At 38.3% G+C, this 20,240-nt stretch overlaps 1 protein-coding gene across 1 annotated transcript in view; it reads right to left on the bottom strand.

Moving 5' to 3' along the window:
- Positions 1-5,790, bottom strand: part of DPYSL3 (dihydropyrimidinase like 3) — a 104,909-nt gene extending 99,119 nt beyond the window's left edge. The window contains exon 1 of the mRNA XM_079144765.1: positions 5,226-5,790. Within this exon, the coding sequence (XP_079000891.1) occupies positions 5,226-5,606 (381 nt within the window). The 5' untranslated portion in view covers positions 5,607-5,790. The remainder of the gene's footprint in view (positions 1-5,225) is intronic.
- Between the last annotated feature and the right edge of the window lie 14,450 nt (positions 5,791-20,240).

Genomic DNA, 20,240 nt, shown 5'->3' with positions numbered 1-20,240 from the left:
AAAGTTCAGAAAAGTTTCAAACACTTCCAAGTTTGGGTAAGGAAACACACTTCCAGATTTTAGTGTGGCCTGCGAGCCAGGTAAGCAGAACCTTTTTTTTAACTAAAATACAAACTTCCCTTTGTCAGAGCAGCCTTGTAAAATTCATTTACACTACAAGACTTGGATTCAGATGGCTAGAGAGGCCTCTAGAAACCTAGAATTCTATCCAGCAGTCTTTCACTATTCAGGATAAGCAGAACACTGATTTCTCAGAGTCATTTTGAAAACTTTTAGCCCAGGATAAAAACAAATAGCAAATGGTATAAAGGCAAGAGCCACATCTTATTTGTTTCAAAATCTCTCCCTCTAGACACAAAGCCCCTGCTGATTTCACAAAAGAAACATCTTGTGCAAAAGTGGTCCACATAGGAAGCAGGAATCTAGAAATGACCCAAGGCTCCTGATAGGCAGTTATCAATAAACCTATGCAATCATAATGCCATTACTTTGTTTTCACTGGATGTCAAAGTCTGCAGTATCATTTCCTCTTGGCAGACCATTTATCACAAATTTTCTCCTCTTAGTAATTTTTTTTTCTTTTTTTTTGCTGCTTGGAAAAGTCTACATGCATGAGAAAACTTCTTGAGAAATGATGAAAAATATTTACTTTATACTTAGAATTGCTTTTCTTTGCAATTAGTGTCAAAAATTACAAACAAAAAGCTGTGTGAGTCAATTGCAGAGAACTTTGCCAATATGAATACCTATCATGGGGAAAATCTAAACCCATTATTTTTAAAACAGTGTTTACAGGTAGGTCCAGAACCACAGTATTAGCTCCTAGTGGTGCTTTGAACCTGGAATTGGGCATCTGGAATATAAATCACATATGTTCTTACATTTTTATTTTGCCAAATGCTTTTGTTATTTAACCTCTTCATTATTTACTGAATAAACTCCATAACAACGGGGCCCTAATTAGAATAGTATATATTCCATGCTTGCATAACTATATCGAACTGAATTCTACTATCACATATAAATAAAAAGAATGAATAAAAATAATTTATTGAATAAATTCATTTCCTTAAAATGGGAGTAATAATTGGCATGCCAGAACTGAAGTTTACTAAAATTTTATCAAGGAGTTTCTTTAAAAATCTCTTTTGATAGCTCTGTAATAAACCTGGAGGAATAAGAATTCATAGCAATTGTTTTCACAGGTTGAGCAACTGGTCTCAAAACTTCTCTAATGGGCTGGTGACAAGACAGCAGAAGGTTTCAAGAATCATTGGGGGGAAATCTTTCTTTCCTTGCCCTGTTATATTAACATGTCAGGAGCTGACACAATGGTCAGGCTGGCTGAATGACAATAATGAAGATGCTTCCCATCTGCAAAGAGCAGGGACTGCAGAATCAGGAAAATCAGTTTGAAATCCAGTTGCCCCCACTTATTATCTATGTGATGAAATGTTTAGTCTTTGGGTTTTAATTTCCTCATCTATACAAGAAATACACACACACACACACACACACACACACACACACACGATACACATTAGAAAGTGCTCAAAAAGTGGTACTTACTATGAAATTTGCAGATAATCCAAAGCTGGGGATAGGACTGCTGTATTTTAGAAATAAGACTCAACAGCATTATGATGGACTAGAGAAATGAGCTTAGATAGTGGTGAATATAGAAGGAAGAAAAACTAAAATATCATAGTTAAGTTTCTTTTTAAATTTTAATTTTGCTTTACATTTATTTGAACCAGCATAGAACAAGACTATCCTGGCTTAACAGCAGGATATGTGAAAAAAAGTTATGTGAAAAAAAGTTTCGGAAAACTTGATTGATGGGGAGGTTACTATAGGGACAATAGTAACAAGTCACAGATACTTAATTATAGGGCATAATCTTGTACTACACAAGCATATGCTATATGTAAATCCAGAAAGTTAAGTAGCCTACTGCACTTTGCCATGGCTATATCCCATCTGGAGCATAACGTTCAGTTCTAGACACTGTATTTTCAGAAGAATATTTACAAAACAATATAACCTAAAGTGGAAATCAAAACAATGAAGTACTCAGAGGAGAGATTGCTGAAGGGGCTGGGTAGTGGTAGACCACTTGCCTAGCACGTGTGAGACCCTGAGTTCCATTCTCAGCACCACATATAAATAAAAAAGGTCCATCTACAACCAAAAAAAAAAAAGTTGTAATAAAAAAAGAGAGAGAGCTAAAGACACTGGGAATAAGGTTGACAAAGAGAAATTTAGGGAAAATGTGATAACTGCCTTTAAACATATGCAGAGTAACTGTAATTGCAAATATATTATGAGTACTCATCAAGTAAAAAGTAGTCACAGTTATCCTCATTTTGCAGGTGAAAAACCTTGAGGCCTGAGGAAACTAAGTTCCGTGCTTACAATCTCACAACTCCTAAAGGCTGGGCCAGCTTTCCCCCCAGTAGCTCATCCCCCGATCAGGGAGGGATATTAGAGCAATTTGCCAAATATTTGTAGTCTTGAAGGATCATGGCACTTCTCCCCAGTTCCTTTACAGTTGCATATGGTCACATGATCTGCTTTAGCCAATGAAATGTGAGCTTACATCATGTTCATCACTTTCAAAAGAGAGTTTAAGTGTCTCCATACTACTCTTCCATCTGCAAACGTGCAGAGATGGAGCTTCTGTTAATAGAGGTCTCTGATGGGGTAATAATGAAAAGAGCTTCCCTGATGACCCATGTGGGACAAGTACAGAGCAAGAAACAGGTTATTTCTTTAAGCCTCTGAGGTTTAGGGATTGGTTTTTTACTAAAGCATCACTCTACCTTTCAGACACACACAAGAGCCTACATACTTAAAATTATAAAAATCCTGAGGCACGAGGATCTCAAGTTCAAAGCCAGCCTCAGCAAAAGCGAGGCACTAGGCAACTCAGTGAGACCCTGTCTCTAAATAAAATATGAAACAGGGCTGGGAATGTGGCTCAGTGGCTGAGTGCCCCTGAGTTCAATCCCAGGTACCCACCCCCAAATCATCAAAATATCTCAGAAAAATGAAATACATCTGTTGTTTAAGAACTAAGAACAATTTGTAGAAAGTACAGATGGTTAGATTGGGGTCTTTTTTTTTTTTTTTTTTTTTTTTAATAAAATTTGTCCAAAAGTTGCTTCAAGAGGTAGTGAGCTCCCTAATGATGGCAGTATTTAATCAGATGCCAGATTGTCATTTTGCAACTATATAGCAAAACAGATGTTTTAATTAAGGGAGTTCAAGGTATCAAACATTTATTGAATACCTGCAATGTGCCAGGCATCCCAGTCACAAAGAGAAATCCAAACACGCAATCACTATCCTCAAGGAAACAGCAATCAAGTTCAGAACTAGATAACCTCTGATTTTTTTTTTTTTTTTTTAACAGTGTGATTCAACCAAATTAGGGATAATAACATGGCCAGGATGACAGCAAGCCTCAACTTACAAATAACCATGTACCACTAGAAATCCTGCTGATGCTTAGGTTGTATTATTATTTTTCAATTAGAAGCCAAAAGTATAGGGTTTACAAAAGGGAGGAAAACGGGAGAATTGCTGGGTTTAAAGGAGAAACATTTTTCCTTTCTCTAGTTACCATTCTTCAATCTTGCAAACCAGGCATATTATCTGGCTTACATCAGGGGTGTTCCAGCAAAGGGAATAGACTGACTCACAGCAATTGTTACTGACCTTTTCCATCACTTCTCCCGCCCCTGAGAGCCAGGAAGGGAACATTTCAGTGCTGATCAAGTCAGACCCCCAAACAGGCAAACACTCATCTATATAGAGCTATTCTTCAGTTAAGAAGTCAGCCAAAGCCTTTCCAAAATATAAGAGAAGTTTTCCCTAAAAGGGTATGTGGGTAGCGCCTAAAAGAACCTTACATTCAAAGGAAGATGTGAAAATCACAAACTAAATGAGTGACTCCAAGAGACACTGACATTGTTTCACAAAAGGCACCTTTTAAACAGCACTGATTTCAGTACTTGAGTTCCCTTGTGGAATCAGTAGCTAAAAGTTTGTTTTTTTAAACTTTTGAAAATCAATCAGGGGAGAGATACTATCCTTTCACTGACTGGCTCACTGCCTTTTAATGGAAAAACAACTAAGAACTGGATAAGCATTAACTGTAATTGTTCTGAGGCAGACATTTCCATTTCAGGTTATTATTTATGATGGTTTTAAAGCAGAATAATATATGCCAATGGATTTTGCAGCCATAACCTAGACACTGGTAAGGGCATCTGATTATTATTGTTCATCAACTCAAAAGTGTCAGTTTTAACTTTGAATCCTCCAGTCCCGCCTAGGCCTTGCATTTTCTGAACCATGGTTCTGATTTTCTATGAAATAGACACAAAAATCAGAGCATGCTGATCCCAATGCCATCCTTCCCATCAGTTTGGTGTGGCAAGAGTTTTTCTAAAATACAGAAGAAACTGGCTTAAGCACGTGTAAAAGCAGCAGAGAATTTACAGCTTGTGCACTCTTAAGACCCTCTTCTATTTTAAAAAATACAATAGTATTCTTGCAGAGACAGCTGGATCCCTGTGATGCCCAGTCTTGTGCCAAGCTATGTACAAATATACTCTTTACAAGCACAGATGTGAAATGTGCTAGGACTGAAACGAAGCAAAATGATTCGGGTGTTTAGTGGCTCCACACCCAAAAGTTTCAGGCACAGAGCTGATGTTTGAACAGTGAAAGGGGAGACCGCCCATCCTGTACTTTCATCCGGGCACTATGGAGATGACCCCATTTTCCTAGAATCAGATTGCCCTCTGCCCTGATGACCTGAGTTGAGATTTAAATTGGGAACAGAGGGGGCCAAGACAATTGGGCTGCTGGTTACTCAGACAGAGGGAAGGTCTGAAATCTCTAAGCCTGCCCAGGCTGATCGGGCTGACACACCCACCCAGAACTAATGGCCCAGGGGTGCGGCGGGGAAGCAGGAGTAGGGAAGCGGAGTGAGGCAGTGGAGCTGAGACCCTTACAGAGCACGTAGGAAAATGTTGCACGTGTGAACCCAGGGACCAGACTAAAGGTCATGCTGTGCTCAGCAGAGGATGCCCTTTTCCTCCCTCTGGTCGCCCATCCCCTTGGAAAGTGAGCGCGAGAAAGTTGCGCCCCGGCCATGGCGGCCAGGGCTGGAGAAGGGGACCCGGCAGGCAGAGAAGGGAACTGGGCTCCCTTACCTTGTCCTTCGGACCGAGGTTCTGCAACACCTCCTTGCCTGTGGCGCTCCGGATCTCCACCCCGGCGGGCACGGGCGACGCGGGCGCGGGCTCCCTGCTCTCCTCCCGGCCTTGGACCCTGCGCGGGGTGTCTCCCTCGACCCCGGGCCGGGTCCCAGAGCCGCGGCCGCTGCTCTGGGTGCTCCGGGGAGTCTTTGCGCCCCGCTGCCCCACGCTCAGAGCATCGAAATCCAGAGTCTTGCTCTCGAAGGCGCCCTCCACGTTGCAGAACATGCCGCCGTACTTCTGCCGCGGGACCTGGTCGGTGGTGCCCGGCCTGGCCAGGTACACGGGCAGATCATCCTCGTGGGAGCTGTCCCAGCCTCTTCGTCCCGAGGCCATGGTTCAAGCACTACAGCAGCCGGCGGGTTTTCTTCCCCAGAGACGGAAAGGGCAGCCGGCGGCAGCGTGCGCCGAGCCACAGTGACTGGGGCGGGAGGAGGCGCCTGAGCCTTCGCGCCAGAGGCGGCAGTGCTGCTCCGATTCCTGCCTGTCCCCAGCGAGCCAGCCAGCCAGCCAGCCAGCAAGCGCGCTGCGCAGGGGCCCGGAGCTCCCTCGCTCGCTCGCTCGGGACCTCTAGCCCGCCCGCCGGGAGGAAACCAGCAGCCGCACCTCCCCAGGCGCCCCCAGCCCTAACGTGGCCTCGCGGGCTGACGCAGTGTTGGTGCCCATCACAAACACAAATCCAAACTTGGCGCGCGCGCGCGCACACACACATTCCCCCCTCACGCAAGAAGCTCCAGACTTGTTTCATACTTAGAAACAATTCAGATGTCTTAAAAATGCACGCACTCGGAGAACTTAGTCCCATATGCACACAGACCAACTCTGCTTTTCCCTCATTAGCTCCTGAGTTTGCCTCACTAACACCAATCTTTTTGACCCTCTCATGCACAGAAATCAAAATGACCCAGGTGTGTTCATCTCAAAGCCAAGTCCTGATTTACAACAAACATGTACAAATTCGGATGTAGAACAGACTCAGTCTTACCGGTAACCCCAGATGGCCTTATCCTGATTTTGAGTTGTCTCGCAATTACACTAGTTCCAAAATCTGTCTCACAAACCTGCACCTTCACATAATAAACTCCTGAATTGAACTACACATACACAATACAATACACACAGAAAGAGGGGAAGACCATCTTTCTTCATTGACATTCCCCCAAACCTAGGATTGACTCACATAAACCCATTCTTACCTCATACATACCACCCTAGAGTTTGTCTTTTACCCAACCTTAATCTGCCTCACAAAATTACACTATAAATCACAGGTAGGCATATCTCTCTAGATTTTGCCTTGCAAAATGGTCATACAACAAACTGCAAGTTTATATCTCACACAGAGTCTCAAGGCCAGGTATACCTCCCTCAGAACCTTACACTTAGGTTCACACACAAACCTAGAATTTACTTCAAAAAACACACAACCAAAGAACTTTGCCTTCCATGTTACCTCACACAGACAAAGACATGCTCTTGTGATCTCATTCTCATCCTCGCATCCACTCACATGCGCTCTGTCTGACCCAGTGGTTGCCACTTGAACACAGATCCACAAACTCAAAAGGCTTGAATCCTATCTGTTCTAAGCCCAGAACCCTTGGTATCCAAATTTAACTGAATCTCTCTCAGAAAAGTATGCACTGATTTGTTTATTCTGCCAGCATGAATCAAGCGATTCATGAGCCCGCTTTGCTCTTCACAAAATACTGGAACAACAGAGTTAAACAACGCACAGGAGGCCTGTCCTCACCAAGAGTGTAGTTGTAGCCATCCAATCTAGACACCATCATTCAGGGTTCTGCTCAAATGTAGATGTTATTTTCTGAATCCCACTCCCTCCACCCCTTAAGCACCACAAAGGAGGAGATCTGGTCTGTTTAGTTTATATATCTTGTGCATAGGACATCTTCAGGCACATAATAGGTACTCAATAAATCTTTTTTGAATAAGTGAATGATAACAACAAGGAACTTTTAAGAAGCTTTTTAAGAAGCTGGTGATAATGTGCCAATCACAACTGTATTGTTTGCCTCACAAACACCACTCTTTTTGACCTTCTCATGCACAGAAATCAAACTGACCCAGGTGTGTTCATCTAAAAGCCAAGTTGTATTGTTTCATATACACTAATATTTCTCTGTGCATATAGGCAGTCTTTGAACACATCTTAGCTGAGTTTGATGTCCTGAAAATCTGGATTCCAATTCTGGAATGAGACAAGGACACTGGGAACTATAACAATAAGAATCCCAGCGACAGACATATGACAGCCACCAAGGTTTGGAACATGGAAGTCAGCCTAAACTCAGAGCAGATGTGTGTTGACAAAAGTTACGCCTACCTGCAGTGAAGAAAAGCATTCAGAGACCAGTCTGCACTCTATCAAAATTATTTATGATTTCTTCAGCTCACTTCCTCTGATGGCTTCTCCTTTTAAACAAATGCTGATTAGTGATGAACCCAGAATTTCATGTGAGAAACTGGTAATATAGCTCATTTCTTCCATCTTGCTTACATAGATGGTTTCCTTTATCTTTTCTATTGCTATTGACCTCTTCTCCAGTCATTATCTAATTATAAGTTTTTAGGTGGACACTTGCTTTGTATCCAGTGCTGTTGTAGGTCCTCTCTTCTGTGAAACATAATTCTAGTGGGGGGAAACAAACAAACAAAAAGAAAAATCAAGGCAGAGAGTCATAGAGCTATAGAGCTATGAAGAAAATAAAATAATTAGCTAAGATATATCAAGAATTTAGTAGTGCCAGACTCTCTGTAAAGGGTGTCCCTGAAGTGCGTTTGTTAACTTTTATAATTCTGCAAATCAGGTACTATTATAATTTCTTTCTTAAAACAAGGAAACTCAACTTCTCACAGTCATAACCTGAACAAGATGTGTATAAAGGGGCTAAGGTTTCCTTGGAAGGGCATATTCTGAATGTAGATGCATGCATGTATGTGCTCTTGTAAGTTGGTGCGTGGGATACACAACTGGTTTTATTGTTATAGGAGCAGCTCCATTGCCTCACTACTCTGTATGAAGCCCAATAATTATACTTGTTGACAAAACATCACATTTAAAAGTCAAGTGCTGCATATTCACATATGTGATTAATTAAGAAAGCAAAGAAGTCTATTTAAAAAAAGACTGAAATGAGAATGGCTCATCTCACCCGGTTCTAAGTATATGGCCTTAGGCAAGTGTCTTACTTAATTTATTTGTGTCTTTCTTCTTTGTGTTTGCCTCACCCACCTAACAGGTTTATTAAGGACTTCATTCTCTGAGTAAGGCATTGTGCTAAGAATTTTATGTGCATTGACTTAATTTTCATAAAGAGCCCATAAACTGGTATGATTATCCCCCGCCCCCACTCGTTTACTAAACCAGTGGAGAATATGAGGCCTAGACCAGTTAAGCCCCTTCTCCAAAGTAGCACAGTTAGCACTTCAAGCTGAAATTCAAACCTTGTACTTGCAGAGTCCATGTTCTTAAAAAAATTTTTCTGATAGAGCTCTTTCAAATATTTCTGATAGAGCTCTTTCGTGAAGACCCAGAGAAATAATACGTGGGAAGACCAAAGGTAACATGTTAGCCAACAAAATAAGTGCCTAAGTTATTCTTCGACAGAAGTTGACTTTAAGACAAACACTCATAAGGAAATATCCTACCACTCTCAAAGGTATTGGTCTCACAAACACATGGCAATTTTGTCATGTTAGTTGGTTAAGTTAGAGGATAAAGCTGTCAATCACAAGCACAAGAACAACAGTCTGCCTACAGATTCCTTAACTTAGACTACCCAGGAAGGTATTGCATGAAACAATATTCAAGCAGCAAACTACTTCTATAGCACAGGCAGCAAAATAGAGTTTTCAATTTGTCACATGCCAAATCAAATTTGCATTTCTTGTAACTCTGCAGTAAATCACATGCCACTTTGAATTGAGATGACTTGTGATGGAAGCCCAGAGCATATCCGATTATAACTTTAGGAAAATGTGTTCCGGAGGCATCTTCTATTACCTATAGATCAGCGGAAGGCAGAGAATCCTAGACAGTAAGCAGTGGCACCAGGCAATCTTGATATGCCAGCACACAGAATATATTTTATGTAAAAGCAAATTGCACTGCATTTTTATAAGGCAAAATAATCAACCCATCAGAAGATAAAATTTTAATATTCACTAAGGTCATGCTGCCATATTCAAAATAAGGGGGAAATAGAGGAGTTATACCATTTTTCTTGACTCAACAGTGAATTTATATTTGTCAACTTCATTTCAATTTCATAATCATAAACTTTACAATCCAGCTAGACATGAAGGGGAATAAGGAAAATTTGGATCCTAAAAGACAACTGTAGCAAAAGCATAAAGGTTATAGGATATTGCAAGCAGGTAGGGTAAGCAGTGCTCTCCTGAGCTATAGAAGGTCTGTTGTTTGAGACAAAACATGAATTGGATGTGTTGGAGTTGTCCACAGTCATCTGTGGTGACCTCATTGCTGGTCTTGCCATTCCTAGACCCAAAGTCCACCATGACATCCATCACATCCATGCCCTTTTCCACATTCCTAAAGGTCACATGCCCCTCACACAATCAGTCGGTTCTGGTGGTGCAGATGAAAAATGGGAACCATTTGTGTTCAGCCTGACACTTGCCATGAACAAGATGCCAGGACCTATATATTTCAGAATGAAGTTCTAATCAACAAATTTCTCCACGTAGGCGGACTTGCCAGTGCCATTATGGCATGCAAAGTCACCATCTCAGCACATAAATATACCAGAATAATTCTGAAAAACCAGGAAAACGTATGGCCTAATCCTTTGTCTTTAGTGCTCAGAGCACAATGTTCTGCTGCCTTTAGATCTTGGTCAGCAAACTCCTTGCAGCAGCTGGTGGCCTAAGGGCTAGCTATTGACAGCTATGTTGAGGAATGTGACCCCCGGCAACCAGCAGTTCCAGGTGACAGTGGCTTTTGCAAAGTCTCAACAGTTAATTTAAATATTTCTAATCATAACTCATCCTTTTTCTTTCCTTCCTTGGGTGACAGGAATTTGAACCTACATTATCTTTCTTCCCCATTTTATGGACACGAAAGTTCGAAACTTTGTTTTTTCACTCACAGATGTATGAGACAATGTTTGAAAAATCTTCAACCCTTTGCCTGACACACAGTAGGGACTCAATAAATATTAATCTCCAATTTCTTCAGGGTATGTATACATCATTAATATCACACAGAGTTTGTAATGAGCTTGACTATGTTCTATAATTTTAATTTGGCAGAATTTTATGGAGCAAATTGATACCAACTATAATAATGTTTGGGATAGATGTTAAAAATGACTGATGTCTTTCATATACTTTCATCATAACCCGTGAATTTTCCTGACAGACTACTACTAAGTTTTGTCTCAATATTTGGTGGCCAAAGGCTTAATTAGAAACATAAAAACCAGTTTTTGCCCAAATATATGCAAACTGCTAAAACTAGATTATAAAATATTTTCAGTAATCCAATTGCACATGCAGAAAAAAATCCCTGCTCTTTCATGAATATATACATGCAAAGGAAATAACATACAAGAATATGTATCAAAATACCATAGAGGATGAGTCATAGGAAAATTGTAACTTCTGGGTTCTTTCTTTATACACTTTTATGTTTTCCTAACATTGCCTTATAGATATTTTGTTGATGTACATTAATTATACAAAATAGTGGGTTTCATTGTAGCAGATTTGTTCATGAATTGATCAGTTTCACTACCTAATACCTCCCCTTTCTCCTCCTCCATTCCCCTATTTTTCTTCCTTTTCTCCAATAGTCTCCCCCTTTACTTTCACGAGATCCCTATTTAATATCTTTTGCCCCTCTAACTTCCACATAAGAGAGAATACACATGACCCTTGTGTTTCTGAGTCTGGCTTATTTCACCTCATATGATGTTCTTCAGTTCCATCTGTTTTCAAAATCCATTTTCAAAATATTAAGTATGAATTACTTTAATAATCTCAAATGTCATTTTTTTTCCAAATGTGTGTCTAAGATGTTATTTTAGATAAAAATGCATTCATTGAACATGGTAAAAAATCGCTGATGAAGAATTATTGAACCAAGCTGTTATATCCCTACTCTATTAAGAAGACCTGTTATTAAAAATGAAAAACAAAAATAAAATGAGTTCCCTCATTCAAGTGGAGTTGCTACCTCATGCAGAACATCCCAGCAGTTGGACAGCTGAGTGGGGAAGGACCTTTATGACAAGGATGTGAAATGAGGGCTCACAAATGTCCTCGAGGTAAATCCTTTCCACCAGAGGATTAGTTAATAGGACATGACATAATCACCTTCCTGGTGGGGAGTGGTGGGTTTTCTTTCCAACATTCTATGCCGAGTGTGTCTCTTTGATTTTTATCATTCTCGAATATTTGAGAGCCAGTTCCGAACAGAATTTCCTTTTGCCTTAAGTGGGAAGGAGACAAATGTTAAAGTAGTTACTGACCAATATCATCAAAAAGATACTTACTTCGAATGCTCTAATGCTCTACTTTCCTTGCTCACAGATGCAATTAAATCTCCTAAATGAAGATCTCTAAGAACAAGTCAGACAGTAAATTGAGTTACAGGAGGTAATGGGGGAAAAACCCAAACCTAAAACCTGTCCAACTTCTTTGCCAGTCAAAATGGTTCACAATGGTTCACAATGTTTCCAAGCTTTTTTTTTTTTTAAACATGCTTATTTTGTTGATTTTTCCAGTTAGTCTTCACATATTTTGTCTGTTTTACCAAATAATCACACTGGCCTTACAATATTATTATAACAATCTTGTTCTGATTGTTTGAAATAAAATGATTCTCTTTGTATTTTTCAAAGATAAAAATAACAGTGAATCCCTTGTTTATCTCTCTCCCCCTTCCTTGTTCCCTCCCTTCCTTCCTTCCTTCCTTTTCAATCAAAATTTCAAAATACAAAAAGGCAGAGGATAATTCAATCTGTGTACTCACTGTCTAGAATCTATAAATATTAATTATTCATAGTATTTTGTTCATATGTTTTTAAGAAATGAAACATTATGGAGTTCAAGCACTTTGGGCACTCCTTAGCTATTCTGTCTCCCCATTCTCTCTCACTTTCTATGAAAATGAACCACTAACCTATATTGATAGCTGATATTCTCCTATAGTCAGCTCTCTGTTGGAAGCTGGTCTCTTAATTAGAATTTTTAAACTTGTTTTCTTCACCAACTTAATTGCTATGTCTTAGTTTAGTTATTTGCTTTTGAGCATAATCTTTGGCCAGGGACAATGTAGAGAAGTCTCTGCTTCCTAGAACACTGAGGCTTGTGCCAATAACAGTAGGTTTTCTGGGGATATGGCTGTTATTACACTTTGGGAGGCTCAAGGAACCTGGACAGGAAACTTACACATACCATTCAAAAGGCAACCTTCACTTTTCACATTCCCTGGAGCCTAAAACACGATATGCTTAAAGAAAAGTAGTCAAACAAGATGATCTCCTGAAAAGAGAGCTTCTTTCAATTCAAGAGGAACTTGCTGGCCTTCCAAGATTAGGGCATATCCGAACTCCAACACAAGCAGTGAAAAACAGAGAAGGACATGAATGACAGACACTAAGATATGGGAAAAAAGTGGAAAAATGGGGAATAATTCTTTCATTGAGAATTTTATATTATGTGTAGATTCAGAAAACATAAATGCATTGGTTATGCCTTCTTACCACAGTACTTTTGTCTGATTTCATGTTTCTGTCAATAAATAACGCCTTGTCTAGGCAGCTCCCTGGAACATTTTATTCCGCCAAATTTGTCATAATTAAGATGAATGGAGAGGAAACAGGATTCCATATATGTTTCCCAGCTTTCAGAATTCATAAAGGAAACACGAAGAAAAATAAATGCAGACAAGTAGTCTAAACATCTAGACCCAATTTTCATGTCTTACAAAGATACATCAGTGATGTGTGATATGATTTTTAAAAAGCATAAAACTTGAGATCAGGAAATCTGGACCACAATTCTGGATCTACTACTGGATGAGTGAATTTAGGGGTACTACAAAAACTTTATTTTTTTCCTTCATTATCAAAATGGAAATAGAAAGCTATGATGCTGGAAAAATAAAGTGAGAAGTTTCATGGTAAGTTGTAATTGTTCTCTGCAAATGTTACTGTTTCATTTTCTTCACTGCATGGCCCCAATTTCTTTATCTAATAGGTAAACAATAAATGTGTGTTGAGTTAATGTTATCTGTTATGTTTGTTTTTCAGTGGTAGAACAGTATATAGTGAGTAGCTACTAGTATTAATCAGTCTTAGGTAGGACCAAAGTGAAAAATATATTTTGGGAAATCAAATCAGATTACTTTCCATTCTAATCATAAAACTCTTAGACATTTGTCCCTTGAAAGTATACTTGGATCAAAGGTAGAATCAAATGCTAGTGGAACCTTATTATATGAACATACCCTAAAAATTTTAAGATACAGAAAAATGTTCTTAAATATTTATTTTTTTTAGCAGAGCCCATATGAAAATTTACTCAACTTTGATACTGTGATGTTTAACAATTCATTTAATTCTTAAAGTTGTCTGGTCACTAAGAATTGTCTTAATGTTTAAAGTAGAATGTTAACTTGCTAAATCATTTATTTCTTATTAAAACTATTAATATATAACTATTTACTCATATACTACACTATTAAATTGTTAGCTGTGCCAGAAAGGAAAGTTTGGGTCTGAAATTTGCATATACAAAAATTTATATTGCAGTCTTTTGCTATAAGGTTGATTGATCGGCTGTAGGAATAATTATGTCATGTCTGGATGAACTGAGTCATTTAAAATTCTTATAGCCATACATTTATTAAATATATTTTAGAAGGGGTTTTAATACAAAATCTGAAGCTAAAGTCTATAAAAATTTATCACAAATTATTTATCAAAAAATGTTTTGTTTTTAATATAATTATCTTTATTCTATTTTAACTAAAAATTAATTCTCAAACTAAAAATATTAAGTGACTTAAGAAACAGGTAGTATTTATAAAATTTTTGTATAATAGTACAATAAATCTTATGGATGTAGACCTTGCACAAAATAAGGATATAATATTGTTAGCTGGGTTACTCATTGCTATGAATAAAACTATTGAAATTGACTGGAAAGTTAATACTTAGACATCTAATAACTGCTAATTAAATATAAGCATAAATTATGTAATGATGATTGATTTTACCACTTGGATTTTTATAACCAGTAATGTTTGCAACTGTAAATTAAGAAATCTTTAATTCAGGAAGAGTTATAAATGAAATGAGAGGGATGGGGGTATGAAAAATGGTGGAATGAGACAAACATCATTACTCTATGTACATGTACAATTACATGAATGGTATGAATCTATATGGAGCACAACCAGAAAGATGTACCCCATTTGTGTACAATGAACTAAAAAGCAGTCTATAAAAATAAAAAAATAATTAAAAAAAGAAAAGAAAAGAAAAAGAAAATTCCCCATAAGAAAGACATATCAACTTTTATTTGATTGACAACTTTCCACAATTGTAGTATTCCTCATGATATAAAAATTAAATTTGTGCTGAGTGTGGTGGTGAACACTTGTAATCTCAGCTACTTGGGAGGCTGAGGCAGGAGGATTGCAAGTCAAGGCCAGCCTCAGCAACTTAGGAAGGCCCTAAATAACTTAGTGAGATCTTGTTTCAAAATAAAAAATAAAAAAAGCTAGAACTGAAGACTGTCTTACTAAGTGAGATAAACCAATCCCAAAAAACTAAAGGCCAAATAGTCTCTCTGATATACAGATATTAACACACAATAAGGTAAGGGAGAATAGAGGCTCAGTGGATTAGACAAAGGGGAATGAAGGGAAGGGAGGGAGGATGGGAGTAGGAAAGACAGTGGAAGGAATAGGACATAACTTTCCTATGTTCGTATATGAATACATGACCAGTGTAACTCCACATCATGTATAGCCGCAACAATGGAAAGTTATACTCCATGTTTGAATAATATGTCAAAATACACTCTGCTGTCATGTATACCAAAAAGAACAAATACAAATTTTTAAGAAAGAATTTACACATTAAAAAAAAAAAAGAGGCTAGGGATGTGACTCATTGGTAAAGCACTCCTGAGTTCAATCTCCAGTACCAACAAAAGAAAAAAAAATTGAATTGGCCTGGACTGGGGATGTAGCTCAGTGGTAGAACATTTGCCGAGCATGTAAAATGATCTAGGTTTGATTCCCCAGCACCTCAAAGAAAAAAGTCAAGTTTTGCTTGCTGCTATTATTTTCTGACTTTTGCTAAAAAGGATAAGACATTGAATAATATCTAAAAAGATTGAAGACATTGGATCATCTCTAAGAAAACTACTTGGAAATATGTTCTTGTAAAGAAAAAACAGGTAAGTTTTGAATTAGCCTTATTTATAATTTTTGTATCCAATAAACAGGTTTTGTGTGACCTTTTTGTTTTTTATTTTGAGACAGGGTTTTGCTAAGTTGCTTAGGGCCTTTCTAAGTTGCTGAGGCTGGCTTTGAACTTGTGAGTCTCCTGCCTGAGCCTCCTGAGTCACTGGGATTACAAGCGAGCTACACCACACCCAGCTCTGGGCTTTTTTTTTTTTTTTTTTTTTTTTCTTTTTCTTTCTTTTTTTTTTTTTGTTGTTCCTTTTAGTATACATGACATTATAGTATATTTTGACATATTATACATACATGGAGTATAACTTATTCTAGTTAGAATCCCATTCTTGCAGTTGTACCTGATGTGGAATTACACTGGTCATGTATTCTTATATGAACATAAGAGAGTTATGTCCACTTCATTCTACTCTCTTTCCTATTCCCATCTCCTCCTCTTGCCTTCCTTCCCCTTTGTCTAATCCACTAAACTATTCTTCCCGACTCCCTTGTTGATTGTTAGCATCCACATATCAGAGAGAACATTTGGCCTTTGGTTTTATCCTGAAGTCAACCAAATGCTGAAGAGGTAATGTCTGAGCCAAGTTCACGCTCCTTCAACTTAGGATGAGAATTTTGCTGGAGTAACAAAAGGGAAATAATTTTTTTAATCAGTTCAATTCATTAATATTTATTGAGCTTTTACTTTTTGTAAGGGTATATTGAAGACATTGTGGAAGTTTATGAATAGAGTAGGTAAGAAAAGTATTCAAATGTAATGCTGCTTAGACTGCAGTAAGTGTTGTCATAAGTGGAACCGAGGGCTACAGCTCAGTAAAGGCATTTGGAAAGCAAACATGTGATGAAGGGTGAATGAAATTTTGACAGAGGAATATGGATGAAGTCATTGCTGGCAGAGTGAGAAGTGCTGGGAAAGGAGAGAGTGATCCTGCTGGACTGGAGAGCACAGTGCTCGTAGGGTAGTAGTGAATAGGTTCAGGAAGATAAGACAGGGCTCAAATGTGGGGAACCAGAATAAAAGATAAGAAATTTTCCTATTATGAGTAGGAAAATAATTATACACTGGGGCTTACCTGTTTTGCAATACTAAGCTCATCTGTAGCCATGATCAACAGAGTTTAATCTCAGCAATAACAATCATTTCTATCTCTGCACTCTGCCCACATTCCCCTGTACTCACATTGCTGTCTGAAGTCATTTCAAAGACCTGTGTTCTATAACTTAGGACACCGATGCTTTTGTCAGTGCAAATTCTCCTGACAGCGATTAACACCTCCAGCTATCAGCATATACATTTCCAGTCCCTTGCTAAGTGGGTTCAGGAGATTAAGAAAATGTTGGAGAGTTAAGTCTCAAAGTGTAGTGCAGGAAATTTTGGAAGAAGACTTAAAACTTGGAAGAAATTTTTCACCAGGGAAAGGGAGAGTTTCTAAAGGAGGTCTTTGATCTCTTTTTGGCAAGAACTGCAGGTGGAAAACAGTTGTTGGGAACCCAGTGATTCAACAGTAAAGCAGAAAGCCTAGAGCTGTGTGACTCATGAGGAGATGAACAAATGTCGGTCTTCCTGGAGATGCTGGGGATGAGGTAGGGTAACAAATATAAATCAATAAATGTGGGCATCTGATGAAAATTTTCCATTCTCTCTGTTTGAGGATGTATTGGTTTTGTGTAACAAATTACTGTTAATTTAACACAGTAATAACAAAAAGTTATTATCTTGGTGTCTATGGGTCAAGAATTTGAATACAGGTTAACTGAGTTCCCTACCGAAGCTCAAGTTAAGGTGTCACACAGCACTGAGATCTCATCTGTGTCTTGTGGTCATCTTTCAGGATCATAGGTTGTTGACAGAATTCAGTTGTTTGCATTTGCAAATCTGCCATCATTTTCTTATTGACTGTCAACCAAGAAGCACTGGAGGCCACTCTTCTGTTACAAACTCTTGCCTTATTTGGTTATAAGATAATGTTCCCATCTGGAAAACCTTGGTCTATTGGTGCTATTGCAACCCCAGGAGCCCCTTTCAACTCCAACTGACCTCAGAAATTCATGCGATGAAACTCCAAAATGGTCAGTCTATGGTTGAAGCCTAGAGACTGTAAATTACAGGCACATGGCTAAGTCTCCCAGCTTGCTCTTTGCCTTTGCAGGGTAAGTTGAAATAGAAATTTCTTGGTTTCCTGAAATTTTTTAAAAGGGAATATTGGAAATGTGTGGGGAAGATTTGAGGCTTATATCTCTGATTACTACTACAGCTGTCTTGGCTTTGATAGTAGTCATCAGCAAACTATAGCCCAAGGATCAAATCCATCCCCATGCCTATTTTTCTGTGACCCACAAAATAATAATAATTTTTGTGTTTTTAAATATCTTACAAAATTTAAAAATTCATGACAAAATATTATAAAATTCAAATTTCAAATAAAATAAAATTTGATTGTAACAAAACACCTATTTGATTGTGTATTGTCCACGGTTGCCTTTGTGCTACAAGGGCAGAGGTGAATAATTGGAACAGAGAATGCACTGAAAATATTTTCTCTCTTACCCCTCACGGCAAACGTTTGCCAACACTTAGTCTACAGTTTATTCAGTTTGGTGAGTGTGTAGTAACATAGGCTCTTACATCCATTGCTTTGGGGAGCATTGATGGGCACAGCACTTTTAGAAGGCAGCTAAACAAAAGATATCAAGAGTCTTAGCATATTCAAGACATCTGCATATTAAGATTTTTCCCCCAGGTGATTCTGCTGCAGGTGGTTCTCAGACTACATTCCTAAATGGCCTCTCTGGTGTCCCTGAGGTAAGACCTCCTCTGATAAACCTTTTTTATATTCCATGCTCTTGGCACTTCCTAACTTGGAGAAGATTCTCAGGTCTCACTCCCCTGTGTTGGTGTAGGTAAAAAACTTTCAGTAGGAACTGTTCTTTCAGCACCACATCCTTCAGGTTCTTTGAGTGCAGTTCACACACCTGAAAACAGTCTCAGAATTGATGGGTCCTTCAACAAACAAATCCTCATTACTCTCAGAAGTCTCTATTTTAAAAACAATAACCTCATGTTGATTGAAGAACACAAAGTTCGGTATTTTTCCTAATCCCATTAGAATGCTCTGACTGGTTTAAAGTTTTTTTATTGTCTTTAAAGAGTGTGTTTTGATCTTCAAGAAAAGGTTCCTGTACAGCGTTCTTATGATATAGGATTCTACCTTGGATTTATTGTTTTTAAAGCCAAAACAGCATTGTTTTAAATTTTGACATTAATTCCAAAAAATGAAAATTGCGTTTATTCCATGTGTTTAGAAGAACATAAAAACTAGACTGAAGTTAACAAATGAATTAACTCAATTGTTCCCTATTCCTGTTTTAGGTCTGAAACAGACTGATAGCTCATATATCTGTCTTTGTCAAATGTAAAGTTCATTAACCCACAGAAATCTAATAAATGAAAAAGAGAAGAAGAGAAGGTTACTGGTTAAGTAAAGCAGGTCTAAATGCTCTTGCTATTGTTTTCGGGACAACCTTGGTTCCACTTCACAGATGCAGGGATTTGATATCACGTGACAAATCACATGTCAAGTCCCTGCCCATGCAGACATTGAAAGCACATGAAGTGCCTAGATGATTCAGTGTGAATTATGGACACAGGAATTAATTATGTTATTTTTTAAACAAAAGATTTCCTATGGCTCTTCCCTGTGTGGCACTTTGCTAGGCGCACCTGATATAGCAATCTTTGTAGCACAGAAGCTCCCAACCTCATAGGATACATAAACCAATAATTAAAAATGAAAATAATTAAAATGAAACTGCAACTACCAAAGGAATGAGCCAGACATGGGACACATAATGACATCTTCAGAGTTAAGGGCAACTCTGCTCTAAAGAAAGAGTAGGGAGAAGGAGAATGGTATTGAAGAAGCACCCTGCAGAAGAAAAGATTATATGCAAAAGTTCAATGGCAAGAGATTGCTTTGCTGGTTGTTAACAGCAAATAATTTCCTAGGAGCAGAGGGGAGAATCTATGACTATGAAGAAAAAGTGAGTAGACATCATAAAGGAATGTAAATACAAATACATAATTTGGAACACCTTAAATACTTCATTAGTTTAAAAGTTAAAAATATGGAACTGGGAATGTAGCTCAGTGGTAGAACTCTTGTCTAGCATGAGTGAGACCCTGGGTTCCATTTCCAGCATTTCAAAAGAAGTAAATAAATAGAAATAAAAGTATGCGTTAAAAGTCTAGAAGAGGTGGTTTGAGGAAAAGAATAATGCCTATATATAAGGTGCTTGCTTTCTGAGTAGAGCTAGAACGGAAGGCAGAATCTAGATAGGCCTTACCTTGTCACCACAGGTTAAACAGAAATTTGATGCAATGATTAAGAGCCAGATAGACTTGGATTCAAATCCAGCTGTTAAATATTAGCTCTGTGCCCATGGGCAGGTTTTTTAACCTCTCTAAGCCTGTTTCCTCATCTGTAAAATGAAGATAA

Source organism: Sciurus vulgaris (genome assembly GCF_902686455.1).
Source record: "Sciurus vulgaris genome assembly, chromosome: 6".
Classification (NCBI taxonomy): domain Eukaryota; kingdom Metazoa; phylum Chordata; class Mammalia; order Rodentia; family Sciuridae; genus Sciurus; species Sciurus vulgaris.
This window is presented reverse-complemented; position numbering and strand designations above follow the sequence as displayed.